General features: G+C 32.2%; 4 protein-coding genes and 1 long non-coding RNA gene across 5 annotated transcripts; 2 read left to right on the forward strand and 3 right to left on the reverse strand.

The window, feature by feature from the left end:
- Positions 1–9422: 9422 nt before the first annotated feature.
- LOC130500906 (uncharacterized) lies at positions 9423–10531 on the reverse strand. Its single transcript, XR_008939410.1, has 4 exons — positions 10179–10531; positions 10055–10098; positions 9867–9949; positions 9423–9556 (listed from the first exon to the last, which is right to left on the reverse strand). It is a non-coding gene; the product is annotated as an uncharacterized LOC130500906 (long non-coding RNA).
- Positions 10532–12361: 1830 nt separating this feature from the next.
- Positions 12362–14411, forward strand: LOC108849679 (growth-regulating factor 2). Its single transcript, XM_018623270.2, has 4 exons — positions 12362–12878; positions 12960–13151; positions 13300–13615; positions 13690–14411. Exons 1-4 carry the CDS (start codon positions 12533–12535, stop codon positions 14276–14278), a joined length of 1443 nt encoding a protein of 480 aa, XP_018478772.1. The 5' UTR covers positions 12362–12532; the 3' UTR covers positions 14279–14411.
- A 310-nt stretch (positions 14412–14721) lies between these two features.
- On the reverse strand, positions 14722–15910 carry LOC108851890 (basic leucine zipper 34). The gene is given in 2 exon segments (XM_018625364.2): positions 14722–15733; positions 15736–15910. Coding segments are annotated over 2 exon segments (921 nt in total). The 5' UTR covers positions 15896–15910; the 3' UTR covers positions 14722–14972.
- A 5224-nt stretch (positions 15911–21134) lies between these two features.
- Positions 21135–21883, forward strand: LOC108849905 (putative phytosulfokines 4). Its single transcript, XM_018623512.2, has 2 exons — positions 21135–21282; positions 21639–21883. The coding sequence occupies exons 1-2, from the start codon at positions 21154–21156 to the stop codon at positions 21765–21767; spliced, it is 258 nt and encodes an 85-aa protein (XP_018479014.1). The 5' UTR covers positions 21135–21153; the 3' UTR covers positions 21768–21883.
- Positions 21884–22069: 186 nt separating this feature from the next.
- On the reverse strand, positions 22070–22590 carry LOC108853037 (VQ motif-containing protein 29). The gene has a single exon (XM_018626503.2). The coding sequence runs from the start codon at positions 22537–22539 to the stop codon at positions 22195–22197; it is 345 nt and encodes a 114-aa protein (XP_018482005.1). The 5' UTR covers positions 22540–22590; the 3' UTR covers positions 22070–22194.
- Between the last annotated feature and the right edge of the window lie 1601 nt (positions 22591–24191).

The following is a 24191-nucleotide window of genomic DNA, read 5'->3' on the forward strand; positions in this document are numbered from 1 at the left end:
ATTTTCTAATTTAAAAACATTCCGAATTACCACGTTAGCTCGACTCTGTACATACCAACATTGTTTATTTCAATAATGTTTTTTAAATCGTCCTTTCCTAATCATGATTCTGTTTTAAATATTTTGTGCATACACTTCATCTTATAAAAATTCATTAAAATTAAAAAAAAATTACGGAAACAAACCCGCGCTTTCTAAACGCGGGTCAAAATCTAGTATATATGTTTGAATCGCTAACGAGTACATTGCATATGTAGATCTTAACGAGTAAAAGTAGGCTGGACATGCGGGCCTTCGGATATGGTTTGGATCGGGTCCTATTGAATCCAAATTTTTTGGGTTCTGAAATTAGGATAGTTCTGGATCGGGTTTTGTCGAGTGCGGGTCGATCTGGATCTATAATTCTAAAACCTGTAAAATAGGGGTAATTTTCGAATTTATGTCGGATACGGATCGGGTTCGAGTATTTTAGATCAGAAAAACATGACATACTATATTTAGTCAATCTTTATCATATATATCTAAAATTTTACAAAATGACTTAAATTAAGCTATTAATAACTAAAATAAAACATGTTTAAACTCAAAATTTTTAACATCACATTACTTAAAAATGTTACAAATAATAACAAATATTATTAACAAAAGATATTTCAGCTAAATCATAAAATAATATATAAGGTGGGTACAACTCGGTTTTTATCGGGTCAGATCTATTCGGATTGGGTTTTTTTGGGGTCAGGGTCTATTCAGGTCGGGGTTTTTCGGTTCCGGTTCTTTTGGACAACCAAATTTTTGACCTAAAAGGTAAATAAATTTCGGTTCGGTTTTGCATCAAATATTTTTGGGTCGTTTCTGGTTCGGGTTTTCGGGTACATGTTAAAATACCCGAGCCGAAGTGAAAGGTCTCTGAAAGGCTACTGGTTTGCATAACGAATGGTAAAAGAGTAGTTTTACTTTATCTATTTTATTTCATCTCTATGCGTAAATGCGCACACGAAACTAAGAAAATAACAAAAGTTAAATAAGATTAGTTCACATGTAGTAGAGTAGCGCATGCCGCATGAGCTTCTAGGCTTTGACTAAAAACAAAACCAAAAACCAAAGTCCTAAAAACTGATTAAACGACAAACCATTTAGCTGTCTACTAATAATCTACTGGAATAGTCTAACCCTTAAGCTAAGAGAGCCTATCATACATATCCCTCACCTATCATGTCGACACTTTCCATGGCTCCCACTTTTCGAACACGATATCCGATGTTCTACCACTTCGTTATTCACCACATATTACCCAATTGACCTTTTTAACCGCTATATTTCCCTTGTCCCAATGGTTTTTGTTTCTTTTTTGGTTAATTATTTTTTGTCTCTGCTTTATTTGGAAAATTAAAAATATGTTTTCAACCTGTCTCCAATAGCCGACAAAAAAAAACATGTATCCAATAATTGAGATGTCAAAGCTCAATACAAATTCAGTTTTATTTGCGGAAAACACCACATGAAAATCTTATTTGAGTTATGATTTTCTCGCTATTGTTTGGTGGAGATTTTTTTTTTTGTTTGGTGGAGATTTATAACGTTGAATTCAAAACATTTGCATGCATTTAAAAAAAAAAACATTTGCATGCATTTTTAAGCAAAAAAAAACATCTGCGTGCATTTTTATTTGTAAATACAGTTACACGTTTTTCTTCTTGGCTAGGGGATTTTATTCCACACTACTTCTGACAAAATCACGCTCCTCCTGCTTGTTAGTATTTCCGATATTCGTTAATTAGTTAGTATAAAAAATTATTATTGACACTGAAAACGAAACACATCTTCATCGTCATCATATGTAGTACAACTAGTTTGATCTGAGAAGAAAAACATATTTTTAAGACGTATTTAATTGTTCTAAAGTGTATTACATCAAAAATTAATCAAAAAAACGAAGCTAATATGAGGTGAAAATGATGTGTATGACTTGTGTTTAGTTTACTTAGTACTCCTTCTGTTTTAGTTTACTTCATGTTTATTTGGTTTCATAAATGAGATTTTTACATCATGGGTCACATTATGACTTTCTCTACCATGAAAGATCACTTTGTGCTACTAAGGCACTTTATGGATGTTGGAATATCAAATTGTCCCTGATACATTTACTTATTTACTTTCTTCTTTTTAACATGAATTTGGATGACTTAATAAATTGTGATAATTGATTTTGTTTCAGCATTTTTTAAGGTTCTCAATTAAATAAATAGAAACCATCTACTCTAATCGTTTCAAGAATAAACTCATAAAATTTGAACTGCTCCATCAACTATTCTTTTCTGATAATAATAATTTAAGAAACCCAGAAATTGGAGGGGATGTTTGAATCATGGGAAAACTTGTGTGTTTGTTTGTGTTTTAACTATAATCGGTTAATCTATACAACATCTATAAGTTCCGAATGTAAAATCGCCAAAAAAATAAAAAATTCATGAAAAAATCAATTGGGACTCGGAAATGAGTTGCAGAAATCGTAGGAAGCCCTAATTTGAAGAAGACGAGTTAATTACAAAATTACCATTCTAAAAAATATTAAAATTAAGCATAAATGAAGTGTACATGTGTACAAACCGTTGAGTGACATGTGTACATTATCTCTATATATATGCGTCTTATATGTATAATGTACATGTGTACATATATATATGTTACTTAAATTTAAATAATTGTGTACATTACCTCTATAATGATGTTTGTCTGAAAATCAAACATCAAAATTGCAAGAATTTTCTATAAAATGCGTGAAAACCACATGTACATCTATACACATATCTATACACATGTACGCCTTCGGTTTAAGTAAACAAACTTGATACAATAAATTGATTTTGCATTGCTTACATCACATTGTTATATGCTTGTACATGTGTACATTTGTTATTGTGTACAATATTTTTCAGGGTACACATTGATATCTCATGTTTTTATAAGTTTTTAGATTCATATTTTAGAGATTATTATGATCATTTTAGATTGCATTTAGGTCACTAAATTGCATTTGGATACTCATTTGCATTTAATAGGGATTGGAGTGCACAAATTAGAATTTGGGGCGAAAATCAGTGGTTAAATCTGCAATTTTAGAAGTTATGGGGCCAGATTGAGAACAGGCCAGAAGACGAGGGACCAAGGTTGCACAGAGGCCAATTAGCAAGGATGTCCCTACAATTTCAATAGTTTTGGGGTCAGTTCGTGAAAGCTGAAAATAGAAGGGCCAGATGTGCAAAATTCTGAGATCTGGCCATGGTTGATCCTCGAGCTTCTTCTGCGACTTGATTCCGGAGGCGCCATGATCGGACGATGAGCCATCGTTTCCGCAAACATGTACATCGCCCACACAAAGCTCTCTATCACATTGCATTTTCATCTATTCATAAGATATTAAATTTCAGAAGTGGTAAAAAGACAAAGTTTTTGTAGATCAAAAACATAAGTTCAGAACTTTTGTGACGAGGATGACAATGAATCATATTTGACTGAATCTCAAAAATCTAATCACCATTGTGTGAGCACATTTGTCCAAAAACAAAAATACAAGAGAGAGAAGACACAAATTTTGTAGCCACTTTAGATTCAATCTAGGAACAACAAAGTTTCATCTAGTAGAGAGTTTGATCAGAAACGTAAGCAAAAAGAAAACACACAATCAGGTTAGAAGCATGAATTAAATCTCAGAGAAAAAATCAAAACAAGATAATATTGAAATCTCACCAATCATACTTAAAAAAAAAACCAGATGTGAAATTTGTTTAACAAAATACTAGGTAAGAGAGATATACGCAATTTGAATAAAGGTTATAACTCTAAAAAGCTTCTGAAACCTTGGCGGAAGAAAGATAAAGAGGATGAAAGAGATAAGATTTTTATTAGAAAAATAATTGATTTTAGTCACATAATTTATCTGGTGAAAATTAGTCAAATATAAGTTAAATATTAATGAGATGAAAAAAGCAAGAGAAATAGCAGAAGGGTAACATTGGTTTTTCTACATGCTGGATGATGAAAAAGCTTATTGGAAACCGAAAAATGTGTCTAGGTAGCTGAAAGTGATCTATGAGGTAATATAAAAGATGAAATGTGACCTTAAACGTAAATCTTTCTTCGTAAATAAGTGATGTTTTTTTTATTTATTCGAAAATTTAATGTGATCTGAAATTTGTGGTCAGTTACAGAATATTATATTTTATTGGTTAAATTATTTTTATTTAATTATGTGTTTATGTAACTAAGATAAATTTTATAAACTTTTGGTTTTTTAATCTACATGCGTTAGAGCATTTCCAACTCATTGTTATTTTCACCTCTATAATAGTATTTAGAGGTGAAATTGCTCCAACCCACCTCTATTTCTTCCTCTATAATAGAAATCTCTATTTTTTTCTCTATTTACAGAGGAAGAAATAGCATTCCTCTATTTTTTACTCTATATTTTAGAGATTGCTATTTTAGGGGAATACATTAGAGCATATCTCAACTCTATTATAGAGTTCTTCTATTTTAGAGGTGAAAATAGCAAAATACATTGGAGATTGTCTTAACCTTGATACCAAAAGAAAAAAAAACAGGGTGAGTAGTAGTTAGAAAAAAAGAAATATAGCAAACACGGTACAAGTGTGATCGCTGCGTAGTTAATGAAAATAACTGATACAATAAAATGGTAATGATTAATACTATTTCCACAACTTTAGTTGTTAAAGTACAAAAAATAGTTCTTAAATATACTTTTGGGAATGATGTATATGATTATTCATATGTCTAATTTATTTATCAATTTAATTCAGAGCATCTTCAATAGTACTCTATAATTTTTTCTATATTTTTTTTTCTATATTTTTCTATATTTTAAATTGAAAAAATTAGAGAATATCATTTTAGATGGTCTAAGCCAACATACACAAACACAAGGTGGAGCATTTGGAATGATCAACTATATGAAAATACCAACATTCAGACTTTTAAATTGGAAAATATGCTCTGAAAATTTACTAAGAAATATGCGTTAATTTCATATGGCAATATTCAAACTATTTATTTTATGAACATTTTCGGGCTGTTAGACCCTATATTCAGGCCAAAGAAATTAAGTTTGTTGGTTTATTGGTGCCGTATAAACGAATACATTATTGAGCTTTTTAATAGTTGTATTGCATGATCGTATAATCACAACGAAAAAGTACTGTTTAACATAACGAAACATCGATAGAATCATTCGTCAGGAAAAAAACATTGACAGAATCAATTATTATGCTGTAATAAAGAATGAATAGTGTGATAAAATTTGAAGATCGGTACAAATAGTCGAGTGAGGTAATCATATCCACCAGTACATAACTTGAATAATGTAAAATTCGCACAATATAAATATATAAATATATAAATATAAATATATATATAAATAATATTTTCGTCTGATATTAGTATTTATTTTGTCTAGAGTAGTATTAAAAGTAAATATAGTGTAACATTCAGTTTCTGGTCATTAATTGAAACATATTTATGGTTCAAATAATAATCTGCGGATAACTGCAGAATTATGCAATATGATTGTAACAATAATAAAATTGTGTAGATAAATGAATATGCTGTTCAAAAATAAAATAGATATAGATTTTTGTTACGGGACAGTGCGGTGTTATCGGTCATCATTCAAAGCTTAAACTATGTTGGTGTAGATTATCAAATTTATAAACTATTAGTATATCTTGTGATAAAAAAGTCTGTACCCATTTCCCAAAATGCCTTTGGTTTTGTTAGCAGGGTATATAGCTAAGTCAAAACCTATATGCCAGAGAAGAGACTTGAGAAACGTACAAAGGGTAGCCCGCAAAAATCAATGTAATTTTTTCCCAAACTGAAACTCATTTATGCAAAATACCAATATTCATATGCAAACTGGCATCAAAACAAAATAAGTCTAAAACCAAGAACTCGTAAGAAACGGTAACTAAAATCCACACTAGAGTGATTAAAACCCACATGATGGTGAGTCGGTGACTCAAGAACAAACATAAACTAAATCAACACTAGCACCAAAAACATGGTTAACATCCACCCAAAGAGCCACATAAAAACACCAAGCAGTTTTTAGAAAAGAGAAAATACCAATGGTCGAAAAAACTGTTGCTGTGTCTATAGCCTGCCATCCGATATCCTCCACTTCTGCATCCAACCCACACATATCACCGCTGCATTCAAACCAAACTAATGTAAAACTTTTGTGTATTATTTTTTTCCTAATATATCGTTGATAACCTCCTTTTATAATTCTAAAATTGTGAGAATTTAACTGTTCAGATAGAGTGGAAAATTACTTATCAAACAAGAAAATTGATTTTATGTTTATCGTTTATTTTGAAGAAATACATGTAAATCGTTAGACATGAACATTGATTGATGCCCAAAAATATAAAACTAGGTAAAAACAAGAATTGCACACTTTATTTTTGCAGAAAATGATTCCCATAATTTTAATTGAAGTCTGTGAAAATTCAAAAAATCATTTTCACGCATCTACATTTTTCATATGGTATATTGGTAATAAGGTTAGTTTTAGACTAAATCAAATGGAACATTCGTTTCAAATCTCAAAAGTTCTTTGAAAAATTATATATGCATATCCCTCCCCTCCCCCCCCCCCAATTTATAAAAATAAAAAGTTATGCTTTTAAGTTATTGAAAATTTATCAAATCGTCTATAACCTTCAAAACCACATGATCGACCCTACACTCTACTATCAATATTAAAATGATTTTTTAAAACTTTAGTTAAGGTTTGTAAAAAATATCAATGATAAAACATTTTTAAAATTTTTGACTAAGGTTTGTGTCGCTGACAAACAAAATTAAAGTATATGAAAATCCGAGAAATAATTTTAATGCATCTACGTTTATATGCACTGTATCAATAGATTTTTCATAAGTAAGACTATTTTAATGTATTTTGCAAATTTTCTCTAAAATAGTAATTCTATAAGAAAGACAATATATGCTCTAATACATATTCTAAGATATTAATTTTAAATATAGATGATTTTTTTTTCTATAAACAGAAGAAAATATAACAATCACTGTATCATATGAAGAATTAGAATAAGGTCTAAGTAGTTTTTGGCTATAAATACTGTTATAAAGACAAATATAGAGATAAATCGGAGATGATTTAACATCTACTTTCTTGTACAGATGGTGTTGATAGATAGTAAATCAGCTTATGCTCTCCTCTGGTGTTTATGTAGTGTCAGTGGTCTTTTGGATTACACTTGATACGATTATTCAAGAAGCTTATGAAATCGTTGTCATGCGTTTCTTATGGTTTCTTTGTGTGATTTGTATCAATTTTATCTTATGTTTTATCTGTTTATCACTTTGGTTGGCTCTTTGTAGCCTTGTTGTATTCTCCTTTAATGGAGTTTAAACTCTTTTAAGATAAATGCAAATTGGTTTGATAAAAAAAAAAGATAGTAAACTCTTTATCTCTTTCCACCAAGCTAAGTCAATATTTTAATAGTTGAAAGCTTTGGATGTGATGCATGCAATATATATACACATGTGTGTGTTTTCAAGTTTATGGCATGCATACATCATTAACATAAGTACTGTTGATATAAAGCAATTATAAGAGATAATTTGTTTCGAAATGATTACAATAGAGTTGGAGGCAATTATATACATGGTCGACCCAAATAATTTTTTTTTGTAAGCGACAAACTCATATTAACTCTGTGCATCAAGATAGGAGCTCTGCATCCATGTGAACGACGAAAGATGATTGTTTTTTTTGCATTTCGTGTTAGACTATCCGTCTTTTGATTTTGCGTCTGGGATACATGAATGATCTATGAACTATTAAAACTTTTCTAAAAAATTTTGATATCTTCTAAATAACTTGCAAATGCTAGTTATTCTTCTGGTTTTGAAACAATCTTCATCACTTGAGAATAATCTCTTGCAAATGTGATCTGTGTCTGCTGCCAATTTCTCATGCATTTCATTGTCCAAATCATTCCACTTCAGAATAATTCTAACTACCACATCAATCCAACAACATTATAAAACAAAACAACTTTGTTTCTTAATTAACACTTATTTAATGTGTCCGACGAACATCTAGTAACCAGTCACCGTTAGTGTAATATCACTCGATACATCAGATACACGGAATCAAGAAAAATGGCCCATTCCATATAACAAAAATCCACGGGGAGAAGACCAAGATGGTCCAATATTATCATTGGAACCACGTGAATCTTGATAAATATTTGGTACTCCACTCAATACAACTATGGAATTGGAAAAGAGAAACACTTTAAACTTTTGTTTGTCCATTTAGGATTTTTCATACTTTTGGCAATTTTTGACATGTTTTGCCCTTCGTTTATGAAAAAAATATTAAACATAACTTTAAAAATGTAAAAAAATATGAAAATGATTGGAAACATAGGTATGATAATTTATATGTTTAAATTTATTTTTTAAAAAATGGAAAATCATATTTTATTTTCTCTTCTAACCAATATAGAATACACATTCTATTAGTCTGCTTAATCTAGAAAATCGATACTAAACTTAATACATAGATATAGCTTGGGTATATATCGTAAACTAAAGTTTCTTCTACCTTATATCTGAGCTAGAATTAGTTGCTTCACAATCTAGCAATATGTCTTCAGTGTACCAGTAGATATATAACGATATATAGCCTCAACTCTATGTTGTACCTTACTTAGATGTTGTGTCATAGTCTCTTCTGCCTTTTACCTTATGTGACGCCTAAGGAAGAATAGGCGTTGCATGTGTTGTATTGTGTTCTGGGTTAGGTATATTGTATATTCTAGGCAAATCCGAAAAATATGGAAATTTCCATTTTCGGTTTTAGATGTTTCCTAAATCTACTCTAAAAATCTCAGAAAATATTTTCTTGATATCCCACATCTTTCTCCTCCATGATCCCCTTCTCTTTGTTTTTTGTGTTTATCTCTTATTCACTGCCATATCTTCTCTTCTCTCTTTTCTTTTCTCTCTTCTCTCTATCAACATGACTCCAATATATGTTAAATATGGTGAATAGATGTCTAATTCCAGCGGCGTGTAGAGTTTCATGGTAGACAAAGACAGGTGTGGTCGAATGACTCCATTAGAAACTACTACTCCGTTTCGAATGATTCCATTAGAAACTACTACTCTGTTTAGCTTGTGCTATGTTAAAGTACCAGTTCGATAGCATTTTATTAGTTGTGCAATTGTATAATAGCAGAAAACAATTGTTATTATAGCATTATTAAAAAAATAAAAATATATTTTTAAAATTTATATATCGAAATTGTTTACAAACTTCTTTTCAAAAAAAAACCTATACACAAAATTCTATACCTAAAGTTCTATCTCCTTACGCCCGCACCACACCACGACCGACGCCGTAATAACGAGTTCTCTAACGTCACCGTCTTCCAGTCACACACCCTCTAAACCTAATGTCCCAGAGGCTAACGACCACGCTTTTGCTACCTCCTCTTAGCAGCTGAAACAGAGTTACATAAGAATATGAAGATACAAAATATTTTTAATCAGCATCCTTGCCATTAAGTAGAAGCATCAACTACCATCCAGATCAACGAAACAAACGACAAAAGGTTAAATACCTCCAAGCCCGATCAACGATACACATGAGATATAAATAAACCAAAACATAAAGAGGTTCAAGTGTGGTAGAATGCTCTATCAAGAACAAGCTTTGATATGTTGAAATCAAAGTTAAAATTATTAGCTCAAAAGAAATGTCAAACTGAGAAAAATAAGTTGAAGTCATTATGTAAAGGTTAAGTATATACCTCATGCTCACGATCCTCAAACGTCTTCCGTAGTTAATCTCCAACAATGAGTCAATAATAGTTTCTTTCACCATTCTTTCTTACTGCACATAAACATGTTTTTCATTGTTATTATTATAATAAAATTTATTCAACAAGTGCTAATCAGTGAGAACTTAGCTCCTAATAAAACAAACACAATCTCTTACCTTGTACAGACCGATAAGATCTCTGGAGGTTTCATGTTCAAGACCTTGGTAATATAATAATTGTTGACGTTAAGTTGCAGTGAGTGGAAAAGTTTCTGAACTTAAATTGGTTGAGCAAGCTTACCATTGATCAAATACTTGTGCCTTCCACCAACAACAATCTTCAAAGGTAGCCAAAAGACAAAGAAAGAAGAAAAGCAAATCAAGCTGAGACCTTTTTCAGCATAGTCTCATAACAGTTTAATGAACCAAATAATTTTAAGCTTTTAAGTAGAGAGATAACTAAGTAGAAAGAAAAGAGAATTAACTTACACAAGAGAAGACCAAATCTCGAACCATTGCTTGCCCTTTGCTAGAATCCACCAATGAGAACCGCCTTCGACGCTGCTCCGCCTTGCCACCGGAGATGAGAGAGAGAACGAGGTGTGACGGAGATGAGGAGATGCAATGAAACCCTAACAAGAAATCTGGAATGGAAACAAGTAAATTTGAATCCTATATTCAGTAGAAGAAGAAACAAATTCTGAGAAATCGACATGTGGATCAAGGCTTGTTTGAGACCAGTGACGATGGAGACGAACCGGCGGTGGAGACGAACTCAGTCAATGACGATGGAAACGATCTCAGACCAGTGACGATGGCACGAACTTAGACCGGTCTGTTCTTTCTCCTGCAATTTCTCATCTCTCTCTGCCTCATCTCTCTTCTCTCTGTCAGGGTTCTCTATTGAACCCTAAATCGTTATGGAAGACGACGACTCCATGTCTTTCTTTTTTGTCTACTTTTATTTTATTATAACTTTTTAATATTTTAACATTTAAAATCAATTACAAAATTATAAATTATAATTATAATTTAAATTAAATTAAGGGTAATATGGTATTTAAAGGGAATCAAAATCCTATTTTCCTAAAACATCTTCTAAAAATCTTAGAGTGACAAACCTAAGATGAAGATGTCTCTTTTTTCTAATTTTCTCTATTTATTATCTGAATAGGACAATTCTTTTATTTGTTTTCATTAGTAAATAAAATATCTCACTTAAAGTGTATGTTAGACATACGTTGTGCAACTTTTCGTAGTCATCGCAACCTTTCTTTCTCTAGTTTCCTCTGACTTCTCTCTAAAGAGTTTTTTCACCGTCGATTCTCAGCTTCCGGCCGGCGGTTCCGGCTCTCTTCGCCGCCGCCGGTCCGGTCATCGTCTTAGGCTTTCTTTATCTTTGTTTCTTCTTTTCTTTTTAGTTTACGGCCATGCATCCTAGTCTACGGTGGTGGTCCGTCTTTGGTTGTCCGGGAAACGGAGGCGTTTGTTCCGATCATCGCCGGCGGTTGACTCTAGGACCGTACCATTTCCGTCTTCGGTATTGGTCGCCGGCTTCTGATTCCCACAGATGTGTTCGGGCTGAGCGTAGGGTTTTTCTTTATGGTGGTGGGTGGCTGAATTCGGAGGAGATCTCGGCGACGCCGATGGATGCTCTCTGAAGATCGGGCCCTTGAAGATTGATGCCGAATCCTATACCTCTAATATTGTCGTTGGAGGTGGTTTCGGCGTCCTTTGGTCTCTTCCCGGTGATTCCGGTGGTTCTGATGTCGTTTGGTTCAGATCAGCGTCGACCTCTGTTTGGGATAGAGTTGGTGTCTTGTAACTCCTGTGAAGGTGCGGTGGTGGCTCTGGTGGAAACTCGAGCCGTGTGAGAAGACGAAGCACCTGTGTCCGACACGCGTCTCTTCGGCGGTTGTGGTCTCAACACGTGGAGGTGTGTGCTGCGGGGAAGCGGTGCGACTGTTGGATCGCGTTTTTCCTTTGGGCTTCGAGTGTTGATGTTTGTGGGCTTTTGGTTTGATTTGTTTTGTAGTTTGGGCCGGTTTGGACCTTTGTAATTTACCTCTCTATCTAATATATTTTCGGTTGGCAAAAAAAAAAAATGTTAGACATACGTTGTACATATACACTCACTTTTAAAGTATATACCCTTTGTTTCCTTCTGCAAACTCTTGCAACAAAAAGGCATTACATGATACAATTATCCTTTTTTTCCTGTCAAATATTACCATTATCTTTTTACCAAAAAATACAATCCTTCAAATATCTAAATATATGTTCACCGCTTAGATAAATTAACGTTGTTATTCATAGCTAAATGTGTTGCTTTATTTTTAAACCATGAATATAAAGCATGGATAAATATGTTGTAGCATGTCCGAGATCCGGAATGTGTTTTTTAAGTACACCATTCTTGTCTCCTCCCAAAGCTTCATCTCTCCCAACCAATTATCATATTTTTAAAAGAATATCTTTTTAACAAAAAATCTAATAATATTATTATAAAACAAAAACAAAAAACTTCAGCCTCGTTCTTCTCCCTCTGTCTCTCTCATCTTTGCTCAAGCTTTCTTCCTTCCCATGGCAACTCTCTCTCAAGTCATTATCTAGCTTTCCTCTTTTTTTATTATTACTTCTTTTACACTTCTTTATATGGACATTGGGACTCATGTTCCCGGGTCGGTTACTAGTAACGTAAACGGGTCACCAGATCTGAAAGAAGACAGATCCGGTTTGCCACGAAGTTCCAAGCTATCAAGAACAACAACAACAGCAATGGCTGAAGAAGACAAGAGCTTGTCTTCCCCTTACAGCAAGTCGTTGGGGTTCCCACTTGCGAGATCTGCTTCTGACTCTCTCCGACAAGAACATATGCTTAGCTTCTCAGACAAACCAGAAGCTCAAGACTTCAGTAAATATGTCTGTTTGGATAACAAGAACTCTCTCTCACCGTTTCTCCACCAGTTCCCACCTCCTCAATATAGAAGCTACTCAGGAGGTCTGCAAAGTAGATTTTTTGATGAAATGTGTTTTTTTAATGTAAATAGATTTTTTTTTTTTTTTTTTTTTTTAAATGCAGGAGGATATGGTTGTGGTGGGATGATGATGGGCATGCAAGGGAAAGGACCTTTTACATTGACTCAATGGGCTGAGCTAGAACAACAGGCGTTGATCTATAAATATATCACAGCCAATGTCCCTGTTCCTTCTAGTCTGCTCATCTCTATCCAAAAGTCCTTTTACCCTTATGGATCTTTGCCTCCTAGCTCTTGTAAGCTCCATTTCTCTCTACTCTCTAATTTTTTCATTAATGATCATTAATGATTTCAAGATTCTAGTTGTATTTTAGATATGCAAAGTCCTTTTATTACATTGATTGGGTCTTAAAAAGATTACTATTCGTTTGGCTTTTGGTGCAGTTGGATGGGGAACATTCCATCTAGGTTTCGCAGGGGGTAACATGGATCCTGAGCCAGGAAGATGCCGTAGAACAGACGGGAAGAAATGGAGGTGCTCAAGAGATGCTGTTCCTGATCAGAAATACTGTGAAAGACACATCAACAGAGGCCGTCACCGTTCAAGAAAGCTTGTGGAACTCCAATCTAACCAGACCGCTGTTGCTGCAGCTGCGTCCAAAGAACAGTCTGTGGTTGCTGGTGGTATTAACCGTAACCGCAGCCTCGCCACCCCAGCTCAATACACCAATCCGTCTACAGACTCTCTACCTAACAATAGGTAGTGTATCTTTCAAAACCTTACATAGTTGTCGGTTCATGTTCGTAGCTTACTTGCATTTTGTTGCAAAGCAGAGTCCAGAGTCAGGTATATCCATCAACGGTTAACTTGCAACCCAAGGATTCTCCTAAACAGAGAAACAACAACAGCTCTTTTGAGTTTGGACACATATCCTCTGATTCATTGCTCAACCCTAACTCGGCAAAGAGCTTACTTGGATCAACGTACTTGGATTTTAGCAGCGGCCATGATAAGCAACATGGCAATCACAGTCACAGCACTTGGCCTGAAGAGCTGAAGTCAGACTGGACGCAGCTCTCAATGTCAATTCCAGTAGCATCATCGTCTCCTTCCTCCACACACATCACTGGCGAAGACAAAACCACTATGTCACCTCTCAGGCTATCTCTCGAGTCCGACCTTTCCGAGCAGGAAACGCTCAAAAAGGTGAATACGTGGATACCGATCTCATGGGGAAACTCCTTAGGAGGTCCTCTAGGTGAAGTACTCAACAGCACAACGAATAGCCCCACGTTGGGTTCTTCTCCAACAGGGGTTTTGCAAAAGTCTACGTTTTGTCCACTCTCTAACGGTAACGGCAGCCCCATTGCAGAGAGCAATGACAGAAACACTGGTGGCGACTACTTCCGTTACACTAGCTGAGGATGAAGCTTTTGTTCTTATTTTATTTATCTTGAACTCTTGTTTCTTGGTGCATTGCTTTGTTCTTTTGTGTTTCTTTCTATGCATAATGCTGACCTGATATAATCACAACCATGATTCTTTTGGTCAGATCCTTTTAGGGTTTTCTTGCTCTGTAACTGTGGCTTCCACTGAAGGTTAGGGCTTTGGTGCTCTTCAAACATATATGGACTTGAGGATCTAATTTTTTATTGGGCCTACAGAACCAAAACTTGTTTTGGGCCCGACATCACTAATGGATAAACATGGCTCCCACATTGTGATAATGGATATATTAAAATAAATATTGAGATGTAATAGTTTCTTAATTATTCGTGCTAAGTGCTAGCCTGTTAATTACTTTAATGGTTCAACTTATTTAAAAAAAAAATTAAGTAAACTTTGCTGTCATTGCGCACAAAAGCTTCCCATGAAAGTTATCATTGCATTAATGTAATAACTCTTTTAGTTATTTATCATAACACGACAACGATCACTTCCTACGAGAGTGGAAAAAAAAAAGATTACAAAAAAATAAAACTTTTTTCATCTTCTTCTCCTTCTCGAAAACTATCCTTTTCTCTGCCCTAACCTTCAATGTCATTTACATAGAGAGATAGAGAGACAAAGAAAGAGATTGATGGTATCGTTCTATTTTTTTTTTGTTTTTTTTTATTTACTTATATATCATATGATCAGTGATCGAAGATGGGTTTTGTTCAGTCATGATCATTCTCCGGTTATTGAGTTCCCATTGTTGTTGTTGTTGAAGTTGTCTGATCATCTGGAACCGCCTCATCTCCGACAATCTTAACCGGAGAATGTCTTGTTCCGCCACGAGCTGGATATTGTCTGTAGTCACTCGTTGAAGCTGGTATGTAAATAACTGGAGTCGGTTCTTGAGCTCACGGTTTTCCATGTCGAGCTGGTTTACTTGGTTGCTTAAATTATTAATGTGACTTTGTTTACGCATTCTCGACCTTTTCGCCGATTCCCGGTTCGATTCCATCCTCTTCCTCTTCTTCTCCTCGGTCATCTCCGGTTGAATTAGTTTAGTCCGGTTATGATTCTGGTCTCCCGAGTCGGAATTCGCGATGGCTGTCCATTGTTTTGGGTCGTCCGAGTCCGGTTCATCTGGTACGCCGTGGGAACTGTGAACTTCGTCAAAACCGGGTTCAATTTTGTTGAAACCGGTGTGTTTTTCATCAGAACCGGTTTTGATGTCACCAAAATAAGAATTAATTTTGATGAGACCAGAGTCGGATTCACCATAACATGGACTGGGAATGGCCGGTTCAAGAGACAGTTGGTTAACGGAAAAAAGATCAGAGCTGTCCCATTCCCAAGGAGTGAACCCGGTTTGGAACCCCGAAAATTGATTAACTAAACCTGGTTCAGACATGGAAAAGGCCGGTACAGTGGACAACATAATTGCTTATTTTTTCTTACTAGAGAGATGAGAGAGATTAGAAGGGGAAAAGGGAAGAATTGCATTGTTGGAGCTTGATATTTATGGGCAAATAAACTGGGGGTATTTTAGGCACTTTAAAATACGGTATACAACCTTATAATATACTGTATAAGCAACTTTTGAGTCATGTTGCACTATGGCAGGTTTAAAAACTTGTAGAGCCAACTTTGTAAAAGCAGGAAATATTTTGTGGGGCACCATTGCTCGTTTGGGGTCCATATAGCAAAAATAAAAAAAATACTTTTCTTGAAACTAAATAACCAAATGTCTGTAATACCTTAGTGATGAAGAAACAATCGACATTTCACACGTTTGATATATTACACAGAACTAATTCAAGAAATAGAATGACATATTTCTAGAAAGGTTTACCTTTCAGATTATCGAAGACTTTGTTTAATTTTCTTTGGAATTAGTTATTTGTGAACATATACTTTAACTACAATACCATATAACATTAAAACAACATTCCACGAGCATTTCAATCTTATAGATCATAATTCTTTCCTTTTCTCGCATAGCATCGCATCAACAAATGTATTGCGAACATATACTTGTTATGATATTTACAGCCACGATGGAGTTTTTTTTTGTTGAAGAAAAACGAAAATATTCTTGATTTCTTTCTACACGGGATGGACAAAGGAGAGGGACTAGAATCATCATTTCGATCTAAAAAGAAAAAGAAAGTAGACAAAGGGTGGAGTAAAATTAATCAAACCGAAAAGAAATAAAGAATCTAAGGAACACTTTCCAATTAACTGAACCAAACTGGTGCTTTGCACGAGAGATGAAACCAATGCTTTTGTAAAGAACCCTATATCCTACATTCCTACCAGCAAAAAAGAATATATACTTGCTTGCTACACGGAAACATTGAAACATAAACTAGTAACATGCCGACTCAAAGTATAAGTGAGAGATTTCTTATTTTAATTGATTAATACTGAGAAACGGGGAAATCTGAAATTTTAGAGAAATATACATTTCTCATCAAAAATATTTTTGTTGTTAATATGACAATTAGAAAATACATGTATTTAGCTCACAACAGTCACATGCATTTCATATATAATAAAGTAGAGGACAACAAATACATATACATTGCTTACTTAAAAAAATTCTACATGAACCTTTTCTAGTTAGCCAGGCTCATGTTTGGTTCGATCCCATGTGAAATCACACTTTGATTCCAAGACAAAAGCTTCATATATTAGCTTTTTAATAATTCCAATTTTATTTCCTATAATATAGATCAACATTCCATTGTGTATATGCTATTATGAGAATGCGCACATTGTAAGTCTTTCTTTCGGTCTCATGTGAAATCAAACTTTAATGTCTAATTGAAAAGCTTCACATATTGGCTTTTTTTGAAAATAATTTTCATTTTATTACAGTATAAAATTATATCAACATTCCATTGCACATTTACATACTATTATGTATGTGTTATATAATTACAAACTTTTAAATTAAAAATCTCCTATCAAAACTGTTAGAGAATTATAAAAATCACATTAATACTTTGTTTACGTATTTGTAAACATATGTATGTACAATCTATATTAATACTCTCTTGAATTTAATCTTAATAATGTCCATGCGAATCATTAAGAATGCATTTGATTCTTACCCTTCTGCTAGTTAACGAATTTCCCTCTGCTTGACGAAACGACATTTCAGTTTTGAGGTGTATATATATAATCATGTAGAATTGATGATTTATACATACAGATTAGTACATGCGACGGCTACATACTGTTTACGTCATATTTAGATATAGAACTTCTATTAAATCTCTAATTAAAGTCGAGGGGGAAATATTTTAATGAAAAGTATGGGACTATCTTTTACATATTTTCTATCAATTTTAATTCAAATAACGCATGTAAAGTTACTAACCACTACCAAACCATGTCATATACCGACAAAATTTTGTAAATTGGTAAAACCTAAATGTGTCGCTAAATCATATTTGGCAATGGATGTTAACAGGCAACACTATCGCCTTTAAATCATCTTTAACAACGTCTGTCGTTTCTAAGAAACTGAGTTGCAAATTTGATGTTTATTAACTGATTAAAATTAAAAGGAGACACGGACTGTATATTGGGATATACTGTATATGCGTATTAGCAAAAACAAACAAACAAACAATACGAATTAACGATATATTTAATCCCGATGGACTAATATGTTTTTTAAGTTTTTTTTTTTCTGACAATCCAACGTCAATTGTTCAGTTCATTTTTTTTTGTAACAGGATCCATTGATCCAACGTCAGTTTCATCTCAAGAATACATGCTTTTTATGTTTGTGCGTGTATATATAAGCGTAAATGGATGCAAAGCACGTTATGAATCCACTAATTAATCATGGCTTTTTACCTTTGTAGACATATCTTTTGTTTTCTATAAACATGGTGGTGTATTCGTTGAGATTAATCGCGTGGCGTCATTTGATGCGTCATTAGAGGTTTTTTTGTAATAAATGCGTCATTAGAGTTCTTCGTAAGTATAGGTCGACTATATATATACGGACCGTGTGTCACGTAGATGTAATATGTCCATGCACGCATATGGTCAAATGTTATTTATTATATTGCTACATGACGTGGTAACTTTCGTAGATGTAATATGTCCATGCATGCATATGGTCAAATGTTATTTATAATATTGCTACATGACGTGGTAACTTTAGTCGATTTTTTTTTCTTTAACATTAAAGGTCGATCGTTTTCTCGGAAAACAACTTTACATAGTGGTGAGTATTGCGATCAATGTACTAACTAGTTGATTTTCCCGTACTCATGCACGGGTACAAATATTTATAAATTAAATATGTTACAATAGTTGATTGTTACTCCCTCTGTTTTTAAATAATACATGTTTTGAGATTTTTCACACTTTTTAATAAAACATATTAAAATTTACTTATTAGTGCATAATTTTTTGTTATTTTATATTTCCTATATTTCTGAACCAATAAAATTTCAAGAAATGCAATTAATGTTTTTGAGATTCACAATTATTCATAATTAGTTGACAAAAATTACATTGAAAATATGAAAAATACATCTTTTTGAAACAAAAAAAATTCCTAAAACATACATCTTTAAAAAAACAGAGGGAGTATTTAGTTTTAATTTTGAATTAATTTATAATTTGCATGCATAATTTATACTAATAATATTATATTATTTTAATCAGACATATGATTTTAAATAAGTTATCATTTGGGTATATTGGATCGCATCAATCAATTTCTCTAAATTCAACTAATATTTTTTATTTTTAAAATATATGAAAATATGATTATTTGCTTTTACTTTGGTTGTTATCTTAGATATGTAAATATATTTGAAGAAGATTATGTATAACTTAAGATATATTGTGCTTAGAATGAAGTAAAAATAAACTAAATGTTGATATTTGATTCCAAATTACAAAAATTAAAATTAAACTATATGTTGATATTTGATTCCAAATTAGAAAATTAAACTATATGTTGATATTTGATTCCAAATTACAAAAATTAAACTATATGTTGATATTTAAAATAAAATATTAGAAAGTAAAATGATAATCAATTGGAAGTTACTTACATAAGTAACTAATACTTTTTGGAAGCTCATGAACACATATCAATATTTACAATAACTAAAATATTTAAATAATTTTATGTCTTATATATATTAAATGGTAAACTGAAATTTATGCAAATAATCCTAAAAATAAAAATTCAAATTTGCGTTGGTATTTTGATTTATGGTTATATTAACTGTGACAAACATAAAACATAAAATTTAATATTAAAAACATTTTTAATAATGATAATATATAATATATCTAACTTGTTAAATTATATAGTGTTATGTTAATTTAAAATATTTTAATTATTTGATCAAAAGTTAATTTTACTTTATTTTTAACATCTCTTTAAAATAAACAGTTTAATTTTTTGTGATTGTATTTTAGAAATCATATTATATAAGTAAAATATAATTTATAGATTACGAAATCACATTATATACAAATATATATTTTCATCTAAGAAAATATAGATATAAATAAATATTTTATTACTTCAAAAGTATATTTTATGTTATTTAAAATAGTCTTAAATGTAATATTTCTATTTTGTGAAATTTCTTTTTTTTTAATGAAATCATATTATATAAATATATATTTTCGTTTTAAATTTTTTAAAAAAACTTTATAAATGTTTCCTTTTTATTATATATGTTATTTGGAAAAATTTAAAAGGAAACTAAATAAAATTTTCAATAATAGTATTTAAATGTAATTTTTTTTAATTCATTAAGGGTATCAGCGTAATCAACCATCGTGAAAGTTAACGTGAACGCGACACATAGGAAACTGAGTTCTCATATATTTAATAATATTATAGAGATGACTAGTGACTACGACAAAAATATGTACCAATGATCATGGCTGAATCATCGGCCGAAGCAACTAAAATGAAATGGACCATATGTGACTGTGATGTTCAGGTCAATGATGGTGTCGAACTTCATAAGGCCAGGTTGAACCCCAAAAAAAAAACTTTCATAAGGCCTTTACATTCGTAATTTTGGCCCATAATTAAAACCAAATGTTGACTTTTATATTACTGTAATACGTCAACATTTTTGATATTCATTATCAGATAAGGAAATTTTGTCTTTGATTAATTTCTAAAAGGTACACCTGATAGTAAAAAGTTTTTCTTTTGAGTTAAATTTAGTATTCAGTTGAAGTTTTTTTTTTGTTTCCGTCCAACCTCCGCTCCACTCGAGTTACCAAGCCAATACGCGGTGGCAAAAATATTCATGCTTCTCGTGATCGACTTCCATATTTTTTTGTTTTGATTAATCTAGGGATGGCCCATGGATCGACTTCCATATGTTTCAATATAAAGAAGATATGGTATTTTTTTTTGATAAAAAAGACATGGCAAATTACTCAGAAGAAAAATAAATGTACTGTTGTTGTTGAATAGGAATTATATATACAGCTACATTCTTTTGGTCTGATGGTTAATATTTAGAAAGTTATTAGCATACTCTAAATTTAATCAAATTCAACAAACTAAAAACAAAAATAATTATGTTTGAAAACTATATACATTCCTCTTTTTCTCTTCCCAGGACGAGTGAAGAGATATATGTGTTTTTTTTATATGTGTTTGTTTACTATTTTTGTGTGTGTGGAAAAGATAAGAACACTGACAAAATAAAAGATAAGAAAGAATAAAACGTTCTAAAAGTTGACAAAAAAAACATTCTAAAATAAGACTATATTAAGAATATAGTTAACCAAGAATGACTATATAAAGATTGTTTGATGATCATTGGTGTCAATATCCAAAAATTAATCACAAAATGGATAATCTCTCTACTTTGCTCATGGTGGCTCTTGTCCTTTGCACCGCCACGGTAACGTGCACCGCCCGCCCCGAACCGGCCGATTTCCCCTCCTTCACTATCTCTCCAGCCGACATACTTAGTCTGGTTAGTCATATATATATACATACCCTTATTATGTACTCCCTCTGTTTTTAAAAGATTCATGTTTTAGAAAAAAAAAATTGTTTCAAAAAGATATATTTTCTACATTTTCAAGACATTAATTAATGAAAAATTGTATATTTCCAAAAATATAATTGTATTTATTAAAATCTTATTGGTTCAAAATTTGGGGGAATTGTTAATTAATAAAAACAATGCATTGGTAACTAAAATTTTATGTTTTTATTAATAAGTGTGAAAATTCTAAAACATGGATCTTATAGAAACAGAGGGAGTAGATTTTATCCGTAATTTATATGTTTCATTTCTTGATTCATATATGTCTAATTACATTTCAGGAAATGATGGATTCAAAATTATATGAAGCGGCGGGAGGGAGCTGCGAGAAAGACGATGACGAAGATTGCTTGACGAGAAGAACATTAACGGCTCATCTTGATTATATCTATACACAGAATAACCCTTAGCTAAATTATTCTAATTGTCGTTAATTTCAAATCACTTCCACTTGTTACATATGTGTATATAGAATCACTGGTTAATCCTTTTAGGGAAAGTGTTAAATTATCACATGTATATAATTGTATAGTATAGAATCGAGTTTAAAATATGTTTTTTAATTTAAAATGGTTACAAAAAAGTTTAGCCAATCAAAGCCATAGACTCCAAAATCCCCGATTTAATATGAACATGATTTTAAAAAAATCAGTAAAGTTCTGCAGAATTACAAATTGATTCTACTATTCCACAAGTTACCATAAAAAGTTAATAAACATTATATCTTATATTTCTCTATGGTTTTATTAAATAGATAAAACAGAATAGGTATGTCGAGAATTACAACCAAAGGAAGCACTTGCAAGGGTATATAAAATGTTTTGTCCTGTATAAACGCTACCATCTGGAGAGACTTGCAGGAGTTTGAAGTGATAAATCTCCCCATGATGATGATGATAAATCAAATGCTAATGATGAAGAACTCTCATTCGCTGAATTATCTAAACTCTTGAACGGCTTAAGCACATCATCGTGCGCAGGTGCACCAGTTAGCCTCTGAACCAACTCCTTGAAGTTCACTGTGTCGACTCGGTAAACCTGGGGCTGCATTGACTTCAAAGGCGATGATACAGGCCTCTTCAATGGCTTTGAAGGTTGCTTTCTGGTCGAATGGAGTGACATTAGGTAATTTCTTGTTGTCAGTGTATTGGTTTCTTGGGCACTAAGGTAACTCCGAGACATGAGTGCGTGAGATTACAGATTTTGAAAGTTTTTAGGATAAGCAAAATTTTCTGGAGGTGTAAGTTTGAATGTGTGGGATCTCCCATATATATTATGAATTTATAATATCATTGCAACATTTTCAAGGCGGGTCAAGCCTTTGGTTTTTGACTCTTCTAATGATTTGACTTTTGAGAACATTTTTTTTTTTTAGTTTCCTTTATTTATAAATTTTGATCATGAGTGAATATGATGGAAATTTTCAACGAGTGCGTTCTCAATATTTTACTGATTTTGAGTTTTTTTTTAATGTGTTTGACAGGAATATTATAGAACACCTCGAACAATTTGGTCCAATAGAATAGAGAACGCCGTCCACGTGAGATTTTATTATTGTAATGATGAGAAGAATATGAGAAATTTTTGGTTTCATCCCCATGAAATTTAGTTATTTTAAATTCAGTATTATTTCTAAAAGACTAATAAAAATTTATCAAATTATGTTTTATTTTAAAAATAAATAAAAATAATATTAGTTAAAAAAATTAATAATGTTAACACCGTTAGCTAAACACTAAACACTCAACAATAATTTTTAAACTTTTGTATAAATCCTAAATTTTTAGTAAATCCTAAATTATGAATCATAAATATTGAAAAATAAATCTTAATAACATTAAACCCTAAATCTTAACGCTAAACTTTAAATCATTTGAAGAGAAAAAACAAGAAAAAAAACAGCCTTCAAATTTTTCCTTTAGAAAAAAAGATTAAATGCAAAACACCATATAAGATTACAATGTTTATAAAAAAAAAAGATTATTGACATTAAATAATCTTATATAATGTTTTGCATTTAATCTTAATGTTTATAAAAAAAGAGATTATTACGTATCAACAGCCTTCGGACTTTTCCTTTTAAAAAGAAGTCTTCGGATTTGAATATGTGGAAACGAGTGCAATTATTATACAGATAAAGAAATTCGATTAAACTTACGATTCTTAAAAGTAAAATACGGTGGACTAAACTTACTCTTGTCTGACATTGACATAACTATCAGACTATCATGTAAAGATAATCAAAGATTTCCTTCTTCTATTTTCTCTATCTATATCATTAATCTATACAGAATACATGATTCACTAATCGTTAAAAATTACTTTTTGCTAAGTGGCGTATAGGAAATCTAGAAATAATTTGATTTTTCTTAACAAAGGTTAAACGTTACGCAGCAAGAGTTATTGAACGTGCATGTCGATGTTTATCAATGGATTACGAGTTTAAGACTACTTTGAAAGTTACCCCACACGAATTTGCTACCGCCTAACTCAAATTAAACACCACTTGTTTAATCTTACTCTTGATCTTGACCAAGTATAGGATGGCTCACATGCAACTATGCTCTCTCTGATTCAGCATCAGGAAGAGTTGTGGCAGATGAATGTTAAGTGATCATCAAAGAGCTTCAAATTATTAGGGTTCCGCTACTTTGGGAGCTACATCAAGCCTTGAGGTAAAAGGTAAATCGTTGTATGGATTTACGAAACATTAAGAGGGTTGCAATTCAGTTTTTTGTAAAGAAGATGAGAAGATGTCACAATACTAAACATGATTAAAACAAGCTTGGATTGCTAAACTATCATCGATCTAAGCTGTCATCATGTCAAAAATA

The sequence above is a fragment of the Raphanus sativus genome, unplaced genomic scaffold (genome assembly GCF_000801105.2).
Source record: "Raphanus sativus cultivar WK10039 unplaced genomic scaffold, ASM80110v3 Scaffold0057, whole genome shotgun sequence".
Classification (NCBI taxonomy): Eukaryota; Viridiplantae; Streptophyta; class Magnoliopsida; order Brassicales; family Brassicaceae; genus Raphanus; species Raphanus sativus.